The sequence below is a fragment of the Xylaria bambusicola genome (assembly GCF_022495145.1).
Source record: "Xylaria bambusicola strain CBS 139988 unplaced genomic scaffold F5B22scaffold_47, whole genome shotgun sequence".
NCBI lineage: Eukaryota > Fungi > Ascomycota > Sordariomycetes > Xylariales > Xylariaceae > Xylaria > Xylaria bambusicola.
In genome coordinates, this window is record NW_025953600.1 from 282,336 (window position 1) to 303,035 (window position 20,700).

A 20,700-nucleotide genomic window follows, 5' to 3' on the forward strand; every position below is an offset into this window, starting at 1 on the left:
GGCGCCCCCCCCCCCCCCCCCCCCCCCCCCCCCCCCCCCCCCCCCCCCCCCCCCCCCCCCCCCCCCCCCCCCCCCCCCCCCCGCCCAGACAGCGTAGCTTTGGTTCGCGCTGCGCGATGCATCACCTTCGCTGTGCCGTTAAGAAGAACGAGGTGGACGGCAAAAGGTCTGCGTAAATAGTTCACCCCAATGCAGCGCACGGTAGGATGCATGAGCCAGACTGAAACATGATCAAATGTACCTAGCCAGAGTGTAGCGTTTTCGTGCAAAATACCCGCCGCCAAGCCGAGTAGACTGCCGCATCGCTGAATCTACCTTTGCCGCTAGCAACACGTAGCGCTGGCACAATGGCATACTACAGTACAGTAGATATTCCCATTTCCATATGGGTATGTCATGTGTGTATTGAATGACTCGGTTGAAACTAGGTAGCAACACCAAGTACATGTATTGTAACAGTAGGTTTAGCATCGTGGTGGTGGCTACCAACTCGGTCTGGCAACAGACACAATACGAGGCACTGCCGCTGCAAGAATGATTCCTGTGCCTGCCGTCTTCCGCCGTCCTCTTGTTTCTAGAATGATCACTGGCTGAAGATCAGATCGGATATAATCATGCTTGGTAGTTGTACAGACAAGAATAAGCGTGTCATGTGTTCAAGTGCTCGCCAGGCTGGCATAAGAGATCGTCGTAAATCGTTGCCTGTGAGGTCGAGCGACAATAGTGCAATTCATACGAAACAGACAGAGCCAGCGAGACGGCAAGCTATTGAGCCATAGACGAAGCAAGGACGAACGGCACACCACCATGATATTATTTGAATCATCATGCACCATACATGTAGATCGCAAACCATACTATCGTCCCAACGGCGGCTTAGAACACTATTTGTGCCCAATTTACCTCTCGGTAGTCGCTACACTACCGACCAGTATTGAATTTCTTTTTTCCAGCCCAAACGTCCACATTCACAGTCGCAAGGTTCCAGCACCCAGGTAATCAGTTCTGCATAACATAAAAACGGCCGCCTAAAATTGTCGTAGGTACGTTGGTGAAAAATATACCTGTACTGTGTACTGTAAACCCGCCTGTCTGGCTAGCAATTGCACAACAGCCAGCCACGACAGGTGGAAAATGACATGCGTTGGTGGTGGTGGCCACGGTACCACACCAGGTCCCGCGTGTTGCAATACCTACTTACGATAATCTCCACAAAGCACAGACAACAGAGCCAATGGTACTTCATTTCTATCCCTCGGCTGCTATTCGGTTTCCTTGTCTGATCGCGGGAAATCGCAAACAGCCAGCAGCTGAAATGGGGCGCATAGACAATGGCTTGGGAAATAAAATTACGAAGTCTGATGGCGCGTGGGCCCATCATCCTAGCCAACTAAAGATCGTGGACCTACTTACAGTCTACCAGCGGGCTATCTAGCCTTCAAGTCTGGTGTTAGGTGCCCAGCTAGACTTGAGGGCTTAGCAAACGCTGATAAAAAAAAACGATGATGGTACCTAGTATGAATCTTCAGTGGGGAAAAAAAAGAGAGGAGGCATAAATAATCAAGTTATGCCCTCAGCTAGAGCTGGTCACTGACGACAAAGGGACGTGGTCGTATTACGCAAAGACACGATATCTGGTTTGAAAACCACCCTTGTCCAGCCAACGAGCTGCATAGCAATGTACCTAGCGAGCCGCCAGCAAAGTAGGTACATGTACCTAGTGTACTACCTAAGTCTAAGAAATCCAGTGAATCAGCTGCCAATTTCCCCTGCGACGGGCGATCATTACTCTATGTCCAGCTTCCCCGGACGGAAATCAAAAGAGAGAAAAAAAAAAAAAAAAAAAAAAAAAAAAAAAAAAAAAAAAATCAAGGCTGGAATCGTTAGATGGGGCTAAACCTGTGTGGGACTAATTCCGCGATGCAAGTCTACCCCTACTGCAAGATCCAAGCAGATCAGGCAATGCTCAAGCACATTGACAGCTAACGCCATAGAGTAAGGACGCGAGGTACTCCTGTCGCGCCGCGGAATTCCAGGATACCTACCTCACCTCACATGCTCACATATCCCACAGTATAATTTCAGATGTTATATACCGATGCCTTTCTTGGTCACTTAGGTATTTTGCCTCTTGGGCTGTTCCTCTGGTTCGACCCCCCCTGGGGGTCTGCCCACTGTGTCTTAAAAGTCGTAATTTTCCCTGTATCGTCTTGGTCCTCCAGTTTCTAGGTTTCTCTCTCGTCAAGGATTCTCTTCAAGCTGTTTCCCTTCGTAATACCCCTCCAAGATCTTCTTCTAGGGCCAACTTCTTCACGACACTCGTTAAATAACCAAAAGCAACACTCGCTCTTATTATACTATATTATATAACTACCATTTTATAATAGTCTAATTCTATCATCCAAGATGCGTTTCACTGCCTTCATCGCCGCCGGCCTCTTCGCCGTTGCCGCCAGTGCCCAGTCCTCGACCTCTGCTGGCACCGCCGTGGCTTCAAGCACTGCTTCCGTCGACCCTGCTCAATCCTCCCTCGCTGCTCAGATCCAGGCTTGTCTTGACGACTGTGAGTAATACGCCTAAACAAAACCCAAGAGACTATCAATAGATAGAGTAGCCATGATATTACGAGAAAACTCCACGTCAAAACACTCATCAGTCCATGATCTAACGCTATATCTTCTAGGCGATGAGAGTGACACCAGGTGCCGCGCCAACTGCATTGCCGTCCCCAGCCCTGACACCCAGAACGTAAACGCCACAACCTCTTGCGTTGCCGCGTGCCCCCAGGGCAACGGCAGCAAGGCCGACAACGACGCCTACGCCGACTGTGTCCAGGGCTGCATTGGCCAGTACTACTACACCTCCACCGGCACGCCCAACCTAGCCACCAAGGCCGGCGGCAACAGCGCCTCCGAGGCCACTGGTGAAGTCAAGACAACCATCACATCCGGCGGCTCAACTTTCGTCACCGAGGTCCCGAAGACCGCTTCCCAGGCCTCGGACGCACCCGCCAGCACCATGACCAACTCTGACAACGGCGCTGCTGTCTACGGCCCTATCGGCACTGGAATCACTTTCTTCGGTCTGCTTGCTGGCATTCTTGCCCTGTAGACTATTCCTTAACCCATCAAACGCTTATCGCGCAAATTCTTGTCATGCATTACTAGGCGAAGGTGTTCAGGATACTTGAAGGTTTAATGAGAGTGAGGTATGAGTATTTTTGGGAGTGGGTGTAGGTTCAGGACGCGAAAAGGAAGGGGGCGGTGGTTTTTCAAGAGAAACGATGACGCTAGCTCAACATGAGAAAATGCATTGTGATCTTGGGAGGTTGGGGGCTGTGGTCGGATCGTACGAGATTGCATGTCAGCTTAAAAGCAGCTAAATGAAATGCGATCTTTTATCGGCGATATTCAAGATTTTTCATTGAAGTTTTGAAATATCTCAGGCTAATATTTCAATTCCAAGTCCGCTGCCTGATTGTCCAGTCTTACCTCTATTTAATTATTCACTTTTTGTGACTTGGCAGCGTCTCCGCAACGTCACTTAACCAGGGCAGACCGAGATGTTTCATTTGCACCGCCAATTGAAATAGGTAGTCGAGGCTATAAAAAAAAAGAACACTCGTTAGTTTGCTCCCAGAAACGACAGCATAGTTTGACGGGATTAGGTATGTCCACTTACCTCTCGCACATCGTCTTCGCCTTGTGCACACTATCCCCCCACACATAAACACCATGTCTCCGGACCAGCACGGCATACGTGTCCGGGTGCTTCTCCATGGCCTCCTCCATGAACTCGGTGAGGTCCTCCTCGTGCGCCGTGTTCTCGATGACGGGGATGCGCAGCGTGTCGTGGTACCCCAGGTTCCCCGACTTCAGGAAGCCGCGGCCGAAGCCCTTGATCTGCTCGATATTGTTGATCTCAAAGACCTTGTCGCGCCCTGGCCCTTGCGCCTCGAGAAGCAGCGTCACGAGCACCGCCCATTGCGAGTGCGTGTGGATGCAGCAACCGGCCCCGCGCCGCGTGAAGGCCGCGAGGAATAGCGGCGTGCATTGCGAGGGCTTGCCGTGGGGTGGTGAGCGCAGGTACGTTCTGTTCTTGAGGTCGGGCTGTTGGTGTTGGAGCGAGAGGACGTAGAGGTCTTCTGCTTTCATCAACTCCTTTTGCACGCCCGAGGGCGCGATGTACACCAAATCCCTAACATGAGAAATGTGAGATAGATAGTCTGGTTTCATTCATGGACAAAAGGGCTCGGCTCATAGACGATGAGACGACATGACGTCAGACGGATGCTATGATAAGAAGCTTATTGTACTTCAATGACGGGAAGGAATGGCATCCTGAGTGAAGTAAGAAAATAGTTGCTTGTCTTACCCGTCTCGAATGGAACATCCGCCTCCTGTTCCGGTAACCCACCCCAGGTTCCAGAACTTGGCACACAGCGAAGGAATGAGGTTGGCTGGATGGTCCTGGTCCTCTGAAGTGACCAGGTGGTTGTTCTCGGGCTCTTCTTGGGCATCCATTGTGTATCCGTAGCACTTTGGTCAAATGCTGTCACAGAATGAGCTGCTGTCTATCGCGGTTTTTTTGTCAGCTTTTAACACCCCGCCAAGGTGAATGCCCGATAAAACACTTGCAGCTGCGGGGCAAGCCTGGCTGTACTTGTGAATTACTTGGTGCAGAGGTACCAGAAGTGTAGAAATTGGAAAGACGCGACAACGGCTTTTTCGATGCTTGAAAACGGAATGAAGCTAATGTTGGATAGTGTCCGGCATGGACGCTGATTGACCCGTTATTCTCGTTGTGCTCTGGTTCCCCACTCCCGCGCTACGACGTTCTATTTCTCCAAAATGGCATCACCAGTCAATCTCATGCAGGCCAATAGCTAAGTTGAAGATCAGCACAACCAATACGCGTAGCACGTGGTGTTCTTGACATCTTAACTCAAAACCGCCCGAATAAATTTTCATCTTGATAAATATTTCTTATTTCCTCATATGAATGGACTTGATTGAATTCGAGGCATTACATGAGCTACGTTTAGCACAACCCCGCTTACTTTTGTTCAAATACATAAGTTGCTAGCAATATGGCATCGAAATAGCTCTAGAATGGTTCAATTTGTATATAAACACCCCCCATCAGTGAACCAACGAGTGAATATTGCGGGCGTCTTCTAGTAATCGAACACATCGAGCAATGACAATTCCCTCATAGTTTGGAAGATGGAGGCATATCGGATAGATCGAGATTCAGGTCTTCCTTTATTCGCTTCAACCCCAAGAAGTCGCCTTCAACAGTGTGGAGGATTTCGAGCGGTATATACATGGGCGCTGAATCGCCTCCGAAGTCAACAAGGACAGCGTCATTGCCAGAGGTGATGATAACATTGCTGGTCCATGCACCAGTCCAGATGATACCAATACCATGCAGATATCGCAGAGTCGATTCGATCTGTGCTGCCCACTTTGTCTTGGATGCTGGGTCAATTCTGTGTTTGTTGTGCTCCTCCTCCCATAGAAGCTGACAGAGTGTTTGACCCTCGACATATTCCAGCAGTAGACCCATGACAGTCTCCTCGTCATCCCACATGACTATGCCAACCAATTTCGATGTTCGCATAGCCGTCGCATAGGCCGGGTCTGTTGCCCTTAACTTCTTGGTGTTTTGTTCAATTTGGGAAAGCATCTTGATTTCCCGCGAGCACCGACGGTTGTAAAAGGCACCTTTGAAGTAAAATACCTTGTCCGTACCTATCTGGCGAACCTTGCGTGGCCTATCGTCTAGTTCCCAATCACGCAGGTCGTCATCTACGCGCTCTATCTCAGAAGCCAAGAACCGAGGCACGCCAGCTAGTGAGAAGCGTGGAATCGAACGATAGTGCCTATCATACCAATGGAAGTCAACACCTTGCGCGTTGTCTATGACCTTAAGTCGGGGAATAAAACTCTCTTTTCCTTGCTCGATGTACGGCTGTTGAATGGCGTGCAGCTGGCCGGCTTCGTTCCTGAGCTTGAGATGAAAGGTTTCACAGCTGTAGTAATCGCGAAGAGTCGTAGACTGGCGGGCACGGGACTTGAGTGCTGGGGCTACACTTCGTATGAAATCTTCGGCAGGCTCGAGAAACCAGTCCTCGAATTTGTTAAAACGGTCTAGATCACGGCGGAGTGAATTAAATTCCTCAAGCAAGCTGCCTGGACCCGCAAGGTCTGTCGTATGGACGCTGATGACAAATAGTTTTCCGTTTGCCTTGAAGATGTACTCGACGTAGTTTTCCCCATCATACAGCTCGAGCATGCAGAAAGAGCTGTATGTTGGACTAGGTTTGGAAGCTGTCACGCTCCCCATGATTTGAGCTATGTTGTCGATTTAGATATGTCTAGTCGATACTGTTATTTCGAGACAAAAGCAATATAGCCACAATTTCACCGTTCTTTAAATAGGCTATCCCCTCTCCAGAGTTGACTCACACTGCTCTGAACAAAGTCAGAAAGTGAGGGGAAGAACGGTGATATTAGGTAAGGAATGTGGTTGCCTGCCCGCATCATGTTAGCTGCAATGTAGACCAACAAGGCAAATACGCAGCCTTTCATTCTAACCTTTCGAAATCGGAGTTGACCGCTGTTCGCCCGCCCACCAATCAGTTTTCTCAAACGGTTGCTAAGATGATCACGGAGCGCACGTCGCAGCCTCCGAATTAAAACAGACTTCTACGCCGTAGTCACCGGCGACATGTGACTACACCATAGCGAGCTGTGCGGAGAAGCATTGTTCTTCGTCTTAGCCGGGGGCTCCACGGTAGCGACAGCCATCTGCAGGGCTTTATTTCATCTTTCGTGCCATGAGGACGCGTATACCCGCCTCGCCACGGAAATACGAAACACACTCTCATCTGGTGATGAGATTCAGCCTGGACCCAAGCTTGCGTCGTGCACCTATCTATGCGCTGTCGTTTGTGAGTCTCTGCGCATGACGCCTCCCACTCCTAGCCCCCTGTGGCGTGAACCCGAAGTGCTCGTATCTCCAACCGAGCAGCCTTTCGTGGTTGATGGCCATGTGATACCGCTTGGTACTGAAGTCGGTGTCCATCTTTGGGCTACTTGCCAAAATCTTTTGGTAATTCGACTCCGAACGAGCTGCCGAAGAGACTGGAAAGTTAGGCTGCGGTAAAGGGGGTTAAAGTATCGTTGGGATGCCCCTCATCAGTTTGAGATGTTTGATGTTTTGGGAGAGGATCACGACGGCCCTGACTTGGTTCTCAGGCTCGTGGGGAGTATTAGCAGAATTTAATGTCAGATTCAACGTAAAATGGCATAAGTGGATGATGAAGCACAGACCCTGGTTCGGCACGGAGTGGGATTGGCTGAGTTAGGTGGCTAATTCGTCGTAGCCGGAAGACAATCAAATACATCGTGATATCTCTTACGAGACAGTCTATGGTACTGTTAAAGCAAAAGATGCAGATATAATCAAGACAACCTGAAGCACTTCGTTCAGCAGGTCTGTGGGCCTGTGAGTGCTTGAGTATTGTTGTTCATTTTTTACACAACGATATGCGAAGATAGCGACAGATACTGAAGACGCGGGTCTTCAATGATCCCCCTACGCTTTCGAGATGGCATCAGCCACGTCTGTTGAGGTTGGAACTGAGAAGTTATACATGGACTACCTAGGTATTACGCAGTAGTCATATAGATCACTAGCATACCACCAGGTACCCTCTACATCTGCCTAGGTGCCTTGTGAAACAGGATCCTCGGTACTAAATACGTTTTTATGTTCGACATTCTGTTCTCATGCATCTTCTAGCGCTTATATGCCTGTGGTTGCCAGAGGGATTGAACCTGAGTCCGCTTCCACCCACACGTGCGTTTGAGATCTTTCACGGCAAGAGCAGACACAACCCCCGAGAAACATCAGTTGCGAGACTTCCGTCTGCATATTAGGTAACTACATACATACATGCATTTACCTAACCCAAGTTAACAACATTCAAGGTCCCTACTACTTACCTACCTACATGTAGGTAGGTAGTATCTACTCAATCTTGGGTTACCGTGATCGGGAAGTAGCGGCACTTACCTGCCTCGTCTTAAATCAAGTCCCTTCTAGATCTAGGCCTAGCCTTCTTCGATCTGTCCTCTGGTCGGCACAAGACTTGATGCCTACAGCAACACCCTCCTCGACTCAGGCCTACACTAAATTCAGGCTGATTCAGATAGGTCCTGCTCATGATCGGGGGCGACTTCTGCATAGAATAGTATGAAACCTCACGACCGGCTCGATTCGTTGAGTCACCTTTGTAATGTAACAAGAAATTTACTGATTTTCATCTAGATCCTGCAGTCAACGCACCATATGCTCAGTTTTTTCCTTAGGTGGAGTGATGCACAGTTCGCTTAACACTGGAAGTCGGGACATTGATGATTCCAGCCACTCGCAGTTCTAAAGGTTATACACAAGAACTACCCGATTACCCCATTCTTAACTTTCCGAGTCACTACCTGACGCGAAAAGTTCAGAGAGCAAATCATACCACGATACCTATCTCATTCGTTACCCAAATTCTTCACCAATCCAATGCTGCTAATGCACTGTTCTCTCACCCGCCCCCTCAGTCTGAAATCCAAAGCAAGATGGATTCCGCTACAGAAGATGCGAATAGGATCACTCCCCTGCCGTACGAGATCCAACTAGGCATTTTCTGCGAGATGACGGACATGAAATCAGTGATGTCTCTCGCTCGGGCATATCATCACTGCAAGGCCATATTTCGTGCAAACGAAGAACGAATTGTAAGCACCATATATTTCAGAAAGGCCTACCAAATTACAGCACGCCTGTCAGGGTTTCAATCCTCCAAGTTCGTGAAGTTGGCCATTCTCTCCGTTTGCTACCGAAGTCGTCCTCTGGATGTCTTATCTCCTTGGGTGTTGGATTACATTTCAAACCTAAGCGACAGAATGCCTCAGGGAATATGCATGTCGGAATTTGCGCGGATAATTTCTGATCTTGACCGTCTGTTCACTCCATTAAATGACCCAATGCTCAATGGAGTGAATATTATAGATAGGGCTTGGGCTAGATTCCAGTCGGCGTGGACTCAGACCCCTAATGATGACGAACTGAACAACTCACTACTCACACCGAGAGACCTAAATTTCCTACTACAAGTACGTATCCACTTTGGGTGTTCTGTCGACCCCTTTGAACCATGCAACAGAAGCTTCTTGCTTAGACTGGCACGCCTCGAAAGAACCGGAGATTCTCATTTGCACGGTAAGCTAAAATCTATCCACATCATCTGACAAATAAACTAACTGGTGGCATCTCTTATGTAGCAAACGATGCCCGTGAACCCATTGAGATTCTCAGAAACCTCTCCCATTTCGCCAACAATCTTCATGATGTCAGCTATAATATATTAACACCTATTAGGGCTCGTTTTCTTCATAGCTCGATTGCTATCAAAATTGTATTGCTGGGGATTCAAAAGTTGTGACTATGAATCTAATTCTAGGCCCATCTACCTTTCCATCCTGCTTATTCTACTTTACTTTGGGGGTTGAATTCAATCTTATGACCTAGTTACATACTGGATTCCAATAGAAATCAACCCACGAAAATTTTCAACAGAGTTTACTCAATATTGTCACTGATTCTATAGGACAAGATATGCTAGTGTACCTGCTCCTATTGCGAATTATGTAAATTTAGCAGTAATGGTAAATTAATTATGATTCCGAAAGAAAAGCTATTTAAGCTGCCTAGCATTGAGCGCATGAGAATTTTCTATGTGTAAAACTTATGGTTTTGGGGGGAGGTTTCTGTTAAGAAGTGCAAGGTTGTTGTTCCCTTGAATGCTACAAATTGGCAGGCTTTAAATTTGAGCGAAGCTATCTCTGCAGTCGACCTCGCACCATATCTGCAATGATTAGGCTGCCACCACTCGGCGTCATCTGAAGATACAGTGAGTATACGGTATACCACTAAAACAACATCTTTCTAGCAATAGGCTCTTGTAACCTTCTGAATTGATTCCAAGTACATTGTGTAGTTGACAAGTGATGAATAACTAGCATCAAGCTTTGTCAGATGTGGAAACAGCAAGAACCGCCTTTAAGCTGATTACGGGAGCTCCGTCTAGTTCATAGGTTTTTTGCATCTGGGTTCTGGCCTTCAAGATGTCAGACACAGAAGTCTGAGCCACAGTTGGCAATAGTGAGGCAGATGTATAGCTCAATTCAGGGGCCAGAATTTAAGGAGTAATATGGATTATATAAGCACTGTAACCTAGGAGGTAGGCAGACCTTGCTCGCCTCCTACCACTCGCGGATCCATACAAATTAGGTATGTTACCATATACGGAGTACGATGCTGTAGTGATTGATCGTCGTTCCGGGAGGTCATCGACCACCTACAGGTAGGCAACTGGGCTGGAAACCTACGTAATTGTTTTTTTACACCAATACATATTCCATACTACCACGTTCGAAGATTTCAATGATCAGCCAAAGGGGCACTAGAGTGCTAACCTCTTTTATTGTTCCCACAGCTTTTGAGATGCGTTCGTTGTGTTTTCGGTTCCCGTCTCGGCAACCGTATCTTGGGTACCAAATGCGAAAAAATTTGTACTGCTGACAGTTAACGATGATAAAAGCACTACACGGCCCGCAAGCATCTTTGTAGATCGTATATTTATAGACCGTATGTACTACATGATTGCCATTGTGCATCGAATAACTATTTCACCGGTGGATCGCTTCTTGCTCTAGTCGCCGACGGTGATATGGCTTCGTCTACTGTCGCCAACCATGACCTCCGCGAGCCCCACGGTTCTCCATGGCCACACTATTCGCTGATAGCTCTCCAATTCTGCCTTCTCGCGGGTCCCCCGTTTCGATACCGCCGGGCTGTCGCAATCATCGGAACGATAGCCCTCATGACACAATGCTGGCTACATCCGAACTTTTCCTCTGACTTTGACGTTGCTCAGCCCTTTTCGCTTACGTGGTCTATATACTTGACCACGCTCGAGAAGCTGGTGTTGATACCGTCGACAGCGACTACGGAGATGTCATTCTGGCGATCTGACATGCCCGCCCGAGAGGCGACGGCGTATGCGTCTTTCGGAGTGCGGAAAATTAGGTGGGCATTGGTACTCATGTTCAACATGCGCGGAGTGCGCTGGAATTACGAGGTCAAGAACGTGCCCAAAATGCCAGATGCGCTGATTCAATCTCGAGCGCGTTTTCTTCTTCACCGCACCATCGCCGCCGTCTACTACCTCCTAATGGCCGATTTGGCCGGTCAGACCGCCTTACAAGTGTTCTACACAAATGAAGTCACTCTACTGCGGGGAGATGTTGACTCCAAACTCCTCACGATACGGGATGAAAGGAGCGTGGTTTGGAGCTTCGTCCGCGCTTTGACGTTCGCGGTGCAACCATACTACATCATCCAGGTTCAGTATAGTGTCAGTTCGATAATCGCGGTCATCACTGGTATGAGCAGGCCTGCAGATTGGCCAGGGAGCTTCGGACGCCTTTCCGAAACTACCACACTCCGAGTTTTCTGGGGCAAATATTGGCATCAGACTCTACGCCGCCTATTTCATGCGTGGACTAGTGCCTTTCGCGATGCCTGTGGCATGAAGCCGGGGACTTGGCAATCTCGGTATACACAGCTATGGCTGTCGTTTGTGATCTCGGGAATCGGGCATGCCGCATCTATGCTGATTCTCCCGAGCCCGAGTAACATCACCATAGAAGAGAGAACAGTCGGATTACTCTGTTTCTTCGTCTGGCAGGCAGCCGCGATCACATTCGAGGACGGCGTAAAACATATATGGCGCCACTGGCTCGGGGGGCCAACTGGGGAGAATGGCTACGCGGTGCGATTGCTTGGCTATACGTGGGTGGTGGGCACTCTCTGGTACTCGATCGGGTGGGCCGGGGGCGTATACCTCCGCATGCGTCTTGGTGAGCAACCGTTGTTCCCCGTTACCTTGTCTGGTGCGCTGCTACAGGAATGGGTTCCCCAACTACGGAACTACGCAGTGTCGCGTCGAACGTGAATGGGAGATTCCACGTAGTAGAAGGACGAAGAGTCATCGCGATTCTGGCACCCAGAATCGACACCGGGCAAGGAGGATAAACTAGATCGAAGTGTCTATAGGACTAACATACTCGCAACTGGCTGTTTGTAGTCAAATACGACCCAATAGCCATATTATAGCATCTTAACAATCAAGCATGTTTCGAACGTTCTGGAATGCTAGGTGGTTATCTCTGATGAAACTGTTGGGCTCTTCTTATACATGTGATATTCGAGAGAGTTTTCGATGTATCTGGGTTGAGGCTCAATCTCATTCTTGGGACTCTTCCATCTCAGTACTGCGTCTACCTAGTACTTGATCCAGGCGATTCAACGCTTCAACCAAACTCTGAGGTTCAACGGCGAAGTTCAAACGCGCCCACCCTTTCTCTCCTTCCGGTACGTGATAGGCCCGACCGAGAGAAATCGCGACACCGGCTTGCTTGTACGCTTCCCCAAAAGCTTCTTCCTGCTCCCAAGTTGTAGCGCGAGGCGCTACCTTGGCGAAAAGGAACGGAGTCTGATTTGCCGGTATGTATTGAATGTTATGTTTCTTCAAAACAGCCGTCATACGGGTGTATGCTTCTGAAAGACGCTGAGCGTTTGAACTGAGGAGGTCATGGAGAACAGGAGATGACAACAGACTGGCTGTTGCAATGGCGGCCAAGGAGGATGTCTGCGTGTTAGACGCCAGTGCTAGTCCAGTGGCTAGCGGTTTATTGCCCTGCGTTATGCAGCATCCCTGTATGGAGTCAGCCTTCATCGCACACTAAAGATGGTGCGGTGATGTGCTGAAATTACCACTCGAAGACCACTGGAGCCTAGGTCTTTACTGGTGCTCCAGATGGTGTGTACGCGTGACAGGTCACACCCCAATTGCTGTACGTCGAGTTGTAAAGCTGAGGTGAAGGAGACTGGGCGGGGCAGGTCTGGATTTTCAAACCTAGTCATTGCGTAGATTTCATCCGATATGAAATGAATTTGCTTATCATTACAGAAATTGAGTACGGCGATGATCACGTCTTTCGGATAGGCCTGACCTAGTGGGTTATGAGGGTTTGTCAACAACAAGGCTTTAATGGGAGTTTGGGACTGATCAAAGGCCTCCTGCAGTGAGTCAAGTATTCTAAGAGAAAAGACGTCATCCAGACTCTGCAGCCTGTTGAAGATTGGCTTCACACTCGATCGAACATCGATCAACCAGTCAAAACCATCTGCGAATTCCGCGATGTGTTATTATGATGCAGACCAGAGCACGTCAATCATGGGACGGGGGCAACTCACTCCATGAGGGCGTAGAAATGAGGATGCCATCGCTAGGATCACATATGTTATACAGCAGTGTATCTAAAGCAAATGCCGCCCCAGGCGCAACTGCGAGGTGCGGAACTTCGACGGGGATCACAGGCGAGAACCAGGAATTGAAGAATTCAGCCAAGGCGCGAGTGAGCCCGGAGTCTCCATTGAATCCATCGGGATAGGATAAGTGCTACACAGGCAATTAGCAAACGGGCACGGCAGATACGTCATTGTCTAACGAGTAAATCATCACCTGGCTAGATAGGTTGTCCTGCACTGCATTCTTGTATAGATTGATCAGCTCTCCCCGAATGAGCCAATTCTCCGATGTCGACAGATCTATCGGAGAAGTTTCGGCGCTCTGCTGCTCCCGCGCCTCGACGGCTTTGCTTATACGTGGCCAAATTGCAGCCACATTCGCCGCAGCCGCGAGAAGAGAGTCCGGATGCATCAAGGGACACCATTTTACTGAAAGAACAACCTGCCTATTGAGGAGCGAATGACTGAGACACCGAGAGAATCGATCACAGACGGCAGAAATGGCGGCCCGTTGATAACATCCCCTTCCATCTGTTGAGGTCTCAGATGGTTGTAGTATCGGCGGGCCGGTAGCCGAGACCTTCAACACAATTATGTCACCGATGACCATCCTGGATGTATTACTCTAATCAGTCTACTTTCTTCTCCCGTTTGGAAGCGAACGATGCTAATTGATCCTCGAAGTGACACTTATCCAGAAGAGAATACGGACTCAATGTCTAAAGTGCTGAGCTGCATAGGTCGGTGTACTCTGAGGGTCGCTGTTCGGCATCCGAGATTAGGCTTACATGTGCTATGTCCTATTGGGGATGGCTCTGCGAGGATGCGGCAGGGGATCACTACCAATATAATGCCTAAAGACTTCAATGCATCGGCCAAAACACCTTAGAGACACTTCCTCGGTTTAAATGAGATCGAGAACGTGATTTTGAGGTGGACAAAGGGGAAAAAGAAGGGATTAGTTACGAAGCTAAATAGAGAACATCGATGCTGGCCGACATGGGCGCTGAAGTGGTACAGGGAGATCCTGTCTATGATGGCCGCATCATCATCTACATAATCAAAGGTAATGCCCATGGTGAAAAAAACAAGAAGAAACATTCATTAGTTTACATGCTTCGAGAACTGACATCAATTATAGCGGATCAAACAAACTATATCAACTACATCAAGCCGCTCATTCTGGCGGAGGAGCTCGAATGCCCTTACATAGTCTCCATCATTGATACCAAAGACGAATGGTACTATCGGGTGCATCCCGAGAGATACGCCCCTGCCTTGAGAGATGAAGACCCAGACTCCAAGAAGGAGATTATAGTGTTTGAGAGCACGGCTTGCCTTCAGTATCTCGCTGATCGGGCTGATCCAACCGGTGCATGGAACGGCAGGAATGCATGGGAGAAGGCTGCGATTCTGTCCTGGACTGCTTACCAGACAGCTGGTCTCGGGTAGGTGCCTTTGATATTCGCGAAGCAGAACATCGGGTCAAATAAGCATATCTGCTGATAATATGGCTCCAGAGCCACGGCCGAGTACTGGCTATACTTCCTCAAAGGCTACCCTAATAGAAAGAATCCCGAACTACTGCCTAAAACGACCAAAAAGTAAGTCTTGAATCGTCCTATAGCGCAAAAGATCTCCGAGATCGATCTCATGTTCTCGTACTGATACATTCCTTTTCACCCGAAAAGACTCCACGAGAATGTGCTGAAGCAGTGGGACATCCTGGGGAGCAGACTGTCCGTCGCAGGCCAAGACTACGTTGCTTTACAAGACCAGCCTACAATCGCCGACATATCGTACTTACCGTTCGCGATACCTTGGATGTTCGGTTTCTTTAATGTAAAAATCGAGGACTGGCCTCACATTAAAAATTGGAGTGATCGCATGTTGGCGCGCCGGGCAGTGCAGAGAATCCTGAAGAAGGGGCCGATGTATGGGCACGAGTTTGACACTTGACTGATTAATTATCTGGTCTTCATCGTGTTTCCCTTCACGCAGTGTTTGAGCCTTTGGTGAAGTAAAATGGGATATGATTGAGTGTGGGCTGGTAGTTCGGTAGCCGACGGATTGAGTTAGTGACAGTCACTCACTCCTATTCAAGCATTAGTCTCTTGATCTTAAATTATTCATAAATTTCAATGAGATCTGATATAGCCTTGAGTTCTCAGATGCTCGTTGACGCCAAAACCGATACAATGGCCGAGTTATCGCTCGTAGTTTTACCAGCCGCTCTCGCTGTCACATTTTGCGTGCTTCCAATGTTCAGGAAAACGTTTGGGGGCGTTATTCAGGTCTTGGTATCTAAGACCATTAATGTGAGTTACAGCCAACCAGGCCGTAGAAGATCTATGACTAAGAGTATCTCGTTTCATCTCAAGTACTATCTGTTGTGGAAATATCCGATTTCCTCTTTCTCAAGCAATCGCAAGCTTCCAACTTGCTGTTATCAATGGCCAAATGGACAGGGCGACGTTGCCAAGTTTTTAGAGGGGGAAAGTAATAGTGCGCAATGGGGAAATAAATACGGCAGGGTTTATCGAATATGGAATGGGCTCACGGGTGAAGTGTACGGATTGTCCAACAATATTGAACATGCTGAAACTGACAGACTCGCAGGGTATTGCGAGATCCTATTGATATACAAACTGTTTTCAAGGACTCGGACAAACACGTCAAAGCTATCAACAACCACGCGGGGTGGCTAATGGGGCAGCTTCTTGGGCAGTGTGTCGGGTTGATCAGTGGACCTCGATATAAAAACCTACGGTCGGCGACGAACGCAGCCTTCACGCAGACCCAGGCCTCGACGTATATGGACCTGATAGCAACAGCCGTCAAAAACCATTTCGAGACTCTTGCCGAAGGGTGCTTAAAGAGAAATCGGATCAATCCGGTTGCTGATCTCAGGTTCCTTCCATTCCATATCATGGCATGCATCATTTACGGCCCACTGAGTCAAAATCTCCAACATGACTTAGAAGGGTTGATAGAATTGAGGGAGTCGCTTTGGCAACGGATGATGCAAGGGGGAATCGTTCGTTACTCGTGGGGGCGGCATCTGCTTCCAACAGTCTCAAAGAATTTGGTTGAGTTCAAAAGGCGCTGGGCCAAGTTCAACAATGATGCCCAAGCTCATGCGGCAAAACTCGCAACAACACGAAGAGTGCCAATATTGGATTGGTACGACACAGTAGAAAGCGGCGACATCACTCATGAAGAGTTATTACAGACGATTGACGAGATGCTCTTCGCCAACCTCGATGTCACGATGGGAGGGCTGTCTTGGATTCTGCTCTTCCTTGCAGCGAATCCCACCGTTCAGGGCGATATTCGGCACGAGATGACCGGGCTATTCAAAGAAGCTTCAAACGAAGAGATGAATAACTACATACAAAGATCAAGCACGCTCTTGGCTGCCTCAGCCTTAGAGTCTAGTCGCCTCAAGCCCCTCGCCGCATTTTCAGTCCCGCAATCCGCGCCGACAGACCGTGTCGTAGGAGGCTATACTATGCCGGCCGGCACACACTTCATTGTTGATACTCACGCGTTAAATGTTGAAAATCCATACTGGGGCTTCGACAGCGATCAATACCGGCCATCCCGATTCCTAGAAAAGAAACCATCGGAGATGCGATACCATTTCTGGCGCTTTGGCTTCGGCCCTCGCCAGTGTCAGGGGAAGCATGTCGTTGATCTCATTATTCGATGCATAATCGCTCAATTGCTTGAGAACTACGATTTGGAATTGGATGATGACACATGCTGGGAGAAGAATCCGTCGACCTGGATCCTTCATCCTAACACTGAGATTAAATGCTGGGAAAGGCGGACGAAATTGCGCGACTGAATGGGACGTAATTGTGTATTTTCTAAGTAGAAGTATGACCGTAGTTAAAGGCTGATAAGGTGCACCGCGTCATATTACCATTGTTAGGAATATAAATTTGTTGGACTCGATAGCTTGCTCATCTAGATCGCGGGTGCGTAGTGACATCCTCCTGAGACAGCGAATGTTCATTATGTCGCGGTGTCGCCCCAGACAGGCACGAACTCAATCGCACATGGCCAGGCGTTCCTCAGTGGAAATATCTCTCTCAATTGCCATCCGGTATCCATGGCTAACTGTCCCCATTCCATCTCGGTCCTTTCCTTTCCCCCGACAGCAACCATCATATTCATATCGCCATACCTCGACATTCGCCCCATGTGCCCATCCGCTAGGACACTCTCAAGGATAACCAGGCGACATTTAGGGCTTCGTATAATCGCTTTTCGAACATTTCTCAGGATGATGGCTGACTCTTTGTCGTCCCAGTCGTGAAGGCACCATTTGATGGTATACACCTCTGAGGGTGTCACCTCGCGGAAGAAATCGCCGGCAACGAGGTCTACCAAGGGAATCCGATCAGCGACGTCAGCATAAGGGCCCGTGGATTCGTGAATGTTCTTCCTCGCTTGTTCGATTACCCACGGCACGTCAAAGATAGCTCCTTTCATAGTGCTGTACCTGCGGAGAAGCGACGTTATCAGTCCGCCACCCCCTCCCCCGATATCTACGACTCGACATTCGGCCACGTCGTCCCAAGGATAGTCCTCCACGATTCCCGGGGCCTGGGCTATAGCGCCTCCGCCGAGAGTAGCTTGGAACCTGGCAATCCAGCCTTGGTCGTTGAAATACTTGAACATTGTATCATCGGTGTCGAAGGCGACCTGTGCCGGGTTTCGCGTAGCGTCTTCCCGACAGGCCGCGGGGATGCCACAGGCCATCTCGTAGAACTCGTTGCCGTAGAGCTCTACCCAATTTCGCCATTGAGTCCAGTGATCAGACAACAGCAGCGTCGACACGTGGTTATTGCTATACTGGGCTGTGTCCGCATGATATGCAAAAATCCCATTGTTGTGTAGGGTTTGCATGATTTGGCGGAGACGGTCGGGTCGCGCATGACACAGCTTTGCCAGTTCTGGTATAGATACCCCTTGTGATGTTGATCTCAGAATATCAGGGATGTTCAAATCCACAACAGCACACAATGCCTTTGTGCTCATGTACCCTTGATAAACTTTCGGTTAGCAGCTTGGCCGTGGCTATATAACGATATAGTTTATAAAGGAAGTCGTACCCATGAAGTGATCAGCCAATATCAAAGGCCCGGGCTCTAGTAGTAGCCGTACTTCAGAAAGAAGGTTCAAGGCTTCAGACGCTAGCAAGAAAACGTTCCGATCAGGAAGCTTGTCTGTGTTGTGCAGCTTGGTTTGTAATTGCTCATGTTGGTTGCCACTAAGATCCCGCGATGCTGCTTTGAGCGACTCAATCAGTTGCTGGAGAGTAGATTCCATCGTTGCGCACGTGAATGCTGAGAAGAGTAGAAAAGTTGTTGCTATTTTAGAGAGCAGTCAATTTCGTGACTGGTATAATGCAATCGCACAGCGTATTTATTCTGATTCGGAACTGGAATCTCATGTTTGCTTTCTACCCCATCTACGGCGGTAGTGGTGTGTATAGTAAGAGTGGTATTGGCGGGACATGTTTGGTTCGGTATTCTTCCTGTTCGGCCGCCGACCACGGAAGACCCGAGACGAAACATCAGTAATATTACTGTTAAAATGTATGTTGAATGAACTGAAAATTACCGCTCAAATGTGAGATATGAATGACATTACACTACTAAGGTTCTGTATGTTTTGTTTCCCACATTTCGCCGACATGGATCACGAGCCGGTCGCACATGGCGGGGAGTCTACAGCGCTGCTGCAAGAGGAGTCACAACGAGAAAACGGCACACATCAGGACGATGTCAACCAAATAAAACAAGACTTCGCTCCGCAGTACGTTCTCCCAGTCGCATTATTAGCCGCATTGGCCATGGCCTCGACGGCGGCAACAGCATACTTTGCCTTCGCCACTCTTCTTTGCAAGGACCCACGGCGCTGTGAGGGGACAGAGACCAGCAACTATGCCAAGGCCGTTGCAGCTGCGACATCTTCTGCCAACATACTCGGCACATTCGCGCTTGGATATCTCCAAAAGCTGTCAACACGAAACAGGAAACGCGGCTTGCTACTCTGGATGATCTGCCGATCAATGAGTGCCGTCGTGTTGGTGATTGGTGGTACGTCTAAGTCAACAGAGCTGCCCCCTGGCCGATGCTTTCTGATATTAATAGAGTGCCATTCTAATCTTACGACCTGACAATAGTATATATCAAGAACATCTTTGTTGCGCTATCAGCCCGCATCTTCGAGGGGCTGGCCTCTGACAATTTGCTCCATTTCTCGCTGAATGCGCTATACGCGCAGTCCTCTGACAAAAAGACAGCTTCGTCGCTCATTAGCTACTCTCTTGCGCTCTACATGGTCGGCATCTCGGTAAGCCCCTTCATAGCGGGGCTGCTGAAGGACTTCACGATGAGCTTCTTCATGGCGCTTGGCTTTTTCGTCATAGCTGTTAGTTACCTGCAAATCTGTTTGCCGAAAGGAGTGTCAGAAAAACGTCAAATTCAAGGACCGGAGAACCGGGGACTTGTCTCCGAGAGGATGAACCCCGAAGACAGGAGTACTACCCAAAGGGCTATCTATGCTCTCAAGAAAGCACTGAAAACCGGCATATCGCCGCTTTTGCCGTTCAGGCGCCGGCCTACTTATCTCTTTATAGGCTTCAGTCTCTGCTCCTACAACGTCGTTCAATCATACATATTCGACGCCTTGCTGGTCCACACGTCGATCAAATTCGGGTTTTCCGCCAAGGAAAACGGACTGATCATCACCATTGTGCATTCGATCGCCGCGACCTATGTGTTCGCAAGTCTGTACCTGGTGTCCCGAGTCATCTCGCGCCTGCGAGCGAGGCAGTCGACACAGGATGGCCGGTCCCGGCCGCAAGCGAAGGAGCGAGATTTGACTCTGGCGACAATGTCATTGGCCGTTCAATGTGTGTCGCTCATGTTTCTTGGATTTGCGGACCAAGTCGCGCATATTTATATCATCACCGTGTTCTTAGCCATTGGTCTACCTACGCCTTCCTTCATCAAGGCTTATTTTATGAGCCTGTTCAAGGTGTTGGACAGGCCTGTAGCACTCGCAGCTCTAGGGATGATGGAGACGCTTGGCAGTGTGATCGGACCTCTTCTTTTAGGCAGCTTGCAGGGGTATTTTGCCGCAAGCGGTGTCGTGTTTTTCGCAGCAGCTGGTCTGGCAGCAACATCTCTGGTCTTGCTATGTATGGGGGCATGGTTGATTATCTTCACCACTAGTGCTGTATGAGAG

The 20,700-nt window shown here is 49.0% G+C and overlaps 10 protein-coding genes across 10 annotated transcripts; 6 read left to right on the forward strand and 4 right to left on the reverse strand.

The window, feature by feature from the left end:
• Positions 1-2,406: 2,406 nt before the first annotated feature.
• On the forward strand, positions 2,407-3,111 carry F5B22DRAFT_649900 (uncharacterized protein; the record flags this gene model as incomplete). Its single annotated transcript, XM_047979232.1, has 2 exons — positions 2,407-2,563; positions 2,684-3,111. The coding sequence occupies 2 exons, from the start codon at positions 2,407-2,409 to the stop codon at positions 3,109-3,111; spliced, it is 585 nt and encodes a 194-aa protein (XP_047827571.1).
• Positions 3,112-3,308: 197 nt separating this feature from the next.
• F5B22DRAFT_393792 (methylthioribulose-1-phosphate dehydratase) lies at positions 3,309-4,924 on the reverse strand. Its single transcript, XM_047971422.1, has 4 exons — positions 4,689-4,924; positions 4,375-4,573; positions 3,682-4,197; positions 3,309-3,602 (listed from the first exon to the last, which is right to left on the reverse strand). Exons 2-4 carry the CDS (start codon positions 4,521-4,523, stop codon positions 3,506-3,508), a joined length of 762 nt encoding a protein of 253 aa, XP_047827572.1. The 5' UTR covers positions 4,524-4,573; positions 4,689-4,924; the 3' UTR covers positions 3,309-3,505.
• Positions 4,724-6,690, reverse strand: F5B22DRAFT_393709 (uncharacterized protein). Its single transcript, XM_047971421.1, has 2 exons — positions 6,600-6,690; positions 4,724-6,535 (listed from the first exon to the last, which is right to left on the reverse strand). Exon 2 carries the CDS (start codon positions 6,346-6,348, stop codon positions 5,212-5,214), a length of 1,137 nt encoding a protein of 378 aa, XP_047827573.1. The 5' UTR covers positions 6,349-6,535; positions 6,600-6,690; the 3' UTR covers positions 4,724-5,211.
• A 1,865-nt stretch (positions 6,691-8,555) lies between these two features.
• On the forward strand, positions 8,556-9,698 carry F5B22DRAFT_393800 (uncharacterized protein). The gene is made up of 2 exons (XM_047971423.1): positions 8,556-9,279; positions 9,342-9,698. Exons 1-2 carry the CDS (start codon positions 8,637-8,639, stop codon positions 9,500-9,502), a joined length of 804 nt encoding a protein of 267 aa, XP_047827574.1. The 5' UTR covers positions 8,556-8,636; the 3' UTR covers positions 9,503-9,698.
• Positions 9,699-10,237: 539 nt separating this feature from the next.
• Positions 10,238-12,465, forward strand: F5B22DRAFT_394064 (uncharacterized protein). The gene has a single exon (XM_047971427.1). The coding sequence runs from the start codon at positions 10,790-10,792 to the stop codon at positions 12,074-12,076; it is 1,287 nt and encodes a 428-aa protein (XP_047827575.1). The 5' UTR covers positions 10,238-10,789; the 3' UTR covers positions 12,077-12,465.
• F5B22DRAFT_638644 (PLP-dependent transferase) lies at positions 12,368-13,846 on the reverse strand (the record flags this gene model as incomplete). The annotated part of the gene is made up of 4 exons (XM_047977612.1): positions 12,368-12,838; positions 12,898-13,310; positions 13,381-13,585; positions 13,649-13,846. 4 exons carry the CDS (start codon positions 13,844-13,846, stop codon positions 12,368-12,370), a joined length of 1,287 nt encoding a protein of 428 aa, XP_047827576.1.
• Positions 13,847-14,433: 587 nt separating this feature from the next.
• F5B22DRAFT_649905 (glutathione S-transferase) lies at positions 14,434-15,393 on the forward strand (the record flags this gene model as incomplete). Its single annotated transcript, XM_047979233.1, has 4 exons — positions 14,434-14,500; positions 14,576-14,882; positions 14,955-15,038; positions 15,126-15,393. The coding sequence occupies 4 exons, from the start codon at positions 14,434-14,436 to the stop codon at positions 15,391-15,393; spliced, it is 726 nt and encodes a 241-aa protein (XP_047827577.1).
• Positions 15,394-15,414: 21 nt separating this feature from the next.
• F5B22DRAFT_393815 (cytochrome P450) lies at positions 15,415-17,369 on the forward strand. Its single transcript, XM_047971424.1, has 4 exons — positions 15,415-15,508; positions 15,606-15,752; positions 15,816-16,003; positions 16,054-17,369. The coding sequence occupies exons 2-4, from the start codon at positions 15,606-15,608 to the stop codon at positions 17,282-17,284; spliced, it is 1,566 nt and encodes a 521-aa protein (XP_047827578.1). The 5' UTR covers positions 15,415-15,508; the 3' UTR covers positions 17,285-17,369.
• F5B22DRAFT_394060 (putative O-methyltransferase) lies at positions 17,370-18,929 on the reverse strand. Its single transcript, XM_047971426.1, has 2 exons — positions 18,558-18,929; positions 17,370-18,488 (listed from the first exon to the last, which is right to left on the reverse strand). The coding sequence occupies exons 1-2, from the start codon at positions 18,772-18,774 to the stop codon at positions 17,455-17,457; spliced, it is 1,251 nt and encodes a 416-aa protein (XP_047827579.1). The 5' UTR covers positions 18,775-18,929; the 3' UTR covers positions 17,370-17,454.
• A 212-nt stretch (positions 18,930-19,141) lies between these two features.
• On the forward strand, positions 19,142-20,697 carry F5B22DRAFT_638648 (major facilitator superfamily domain-containing protein; the record flags this gene model as incomplete). The annotated part of the gene is made up of 2 exons (XM_047977613.1): positions 19,142-19,547; positions 19,634-20,697. The coding sequence occupies 2 exons, from the start codon at positions 19,142-19,144 to the stop codon at positions 20,695-20,697; spliced, it is 1,470 nt and encodes a 489-aa protein (XP_047827580.1).
• Positions 20,698-20,700: the final 3 nt, after the last annotated feature.

Excerpts from the sequence above, each read along its gene's own strand:
- F5B22DRAFT_393800 (XM_047971423.1), top strand. The coding sequence starts at position 8,637 with ATGGATTCCGCTACAGAAGATGCGAATAGGATCACTCCCCTGCCGTAC. Across the intron at positions 9,280-9,341 it reads CGGAGATTCTCATTTGCACG|CAAACGATGCCCGTGAACCC; the intron begins GTAAGCTAAAAT and ends TCTCTTATGTAG.
- F5B22DRAFT_393709 (XM_047971421.1), bottom strand. The coding sequence starts at position 6,348 with ATGGGGAGCGTGACAGCTTCCAAACCTAGTCCAACATACAGCTCTTTC.
- F5B22DRAFT_393792 (XM_047971422.1), bottom strand. The coding sequence starts at position 4,523 with ATGGATGCCCAAGAAGAGCCCGAGAACAACCACCTGGTCACTTCAGAG. Across the intron at positions 4,198-4,374 it reads GGATGTTCCATTCGAGACGG|GGATTTGGTGTACATCGCGC; the intron begins GTAAGACAAGCA and ends TTCTCATGTTAG. Across the intron at positions 3,603-3,681 it reads GCGAAGACGATGTGCGAGAG|CCTCGACTACCTATTTCAAT; the intron begins GTAAGTGGACAT and ends TTTTTTTTATAG.
- F5B22DRAFT_394064 (XM_047971427.1), top strand. The coding sequence starts at position 10,790 with ATGGCTTCGTCTACTGTCGCCAACCATGACCTCCGCGAGCCCCACGGT.
- F5B22DRAFT_393815 (XM_047971424.1), top strand. The coding sequence starts at position 15,606 with ATGCTCGTTGACGCCAAAACCGATACAATGGCCGAGTTATCGCTCGTA. Across the intron at positions 15,753-15,815 it reads TGGTATCTAAGACCATTAAT|TACTATCTGTTGTGGAAATA; the intron begins GTGAGTTACAGC and ends TTTCATCTCAAG. Across the intron at positions 16,004-16,053 it reads AATGGGCTCACGGGTGAAGT|GGTATTGCGAGATCCTATTG; the intron begins GTACGGATTGTC and ends ACAGACTCGCAG.
- F5B22DRAFT_394060 (XM_047971426.1), bottom strand. The coding sequence starts at position 18,774 with ATGGAATCTACTCTCCAGCAACTGATTGAGTCGCTCAAAGCAGCATCG. Across the intron at positions 18,489-18,557 it reads ATTGGCTGATCACTTCATGG|GGTACATGAGCACAAAGGCA; the intron begins GTACGACTTCCT and ends AAGTTTATCAAG.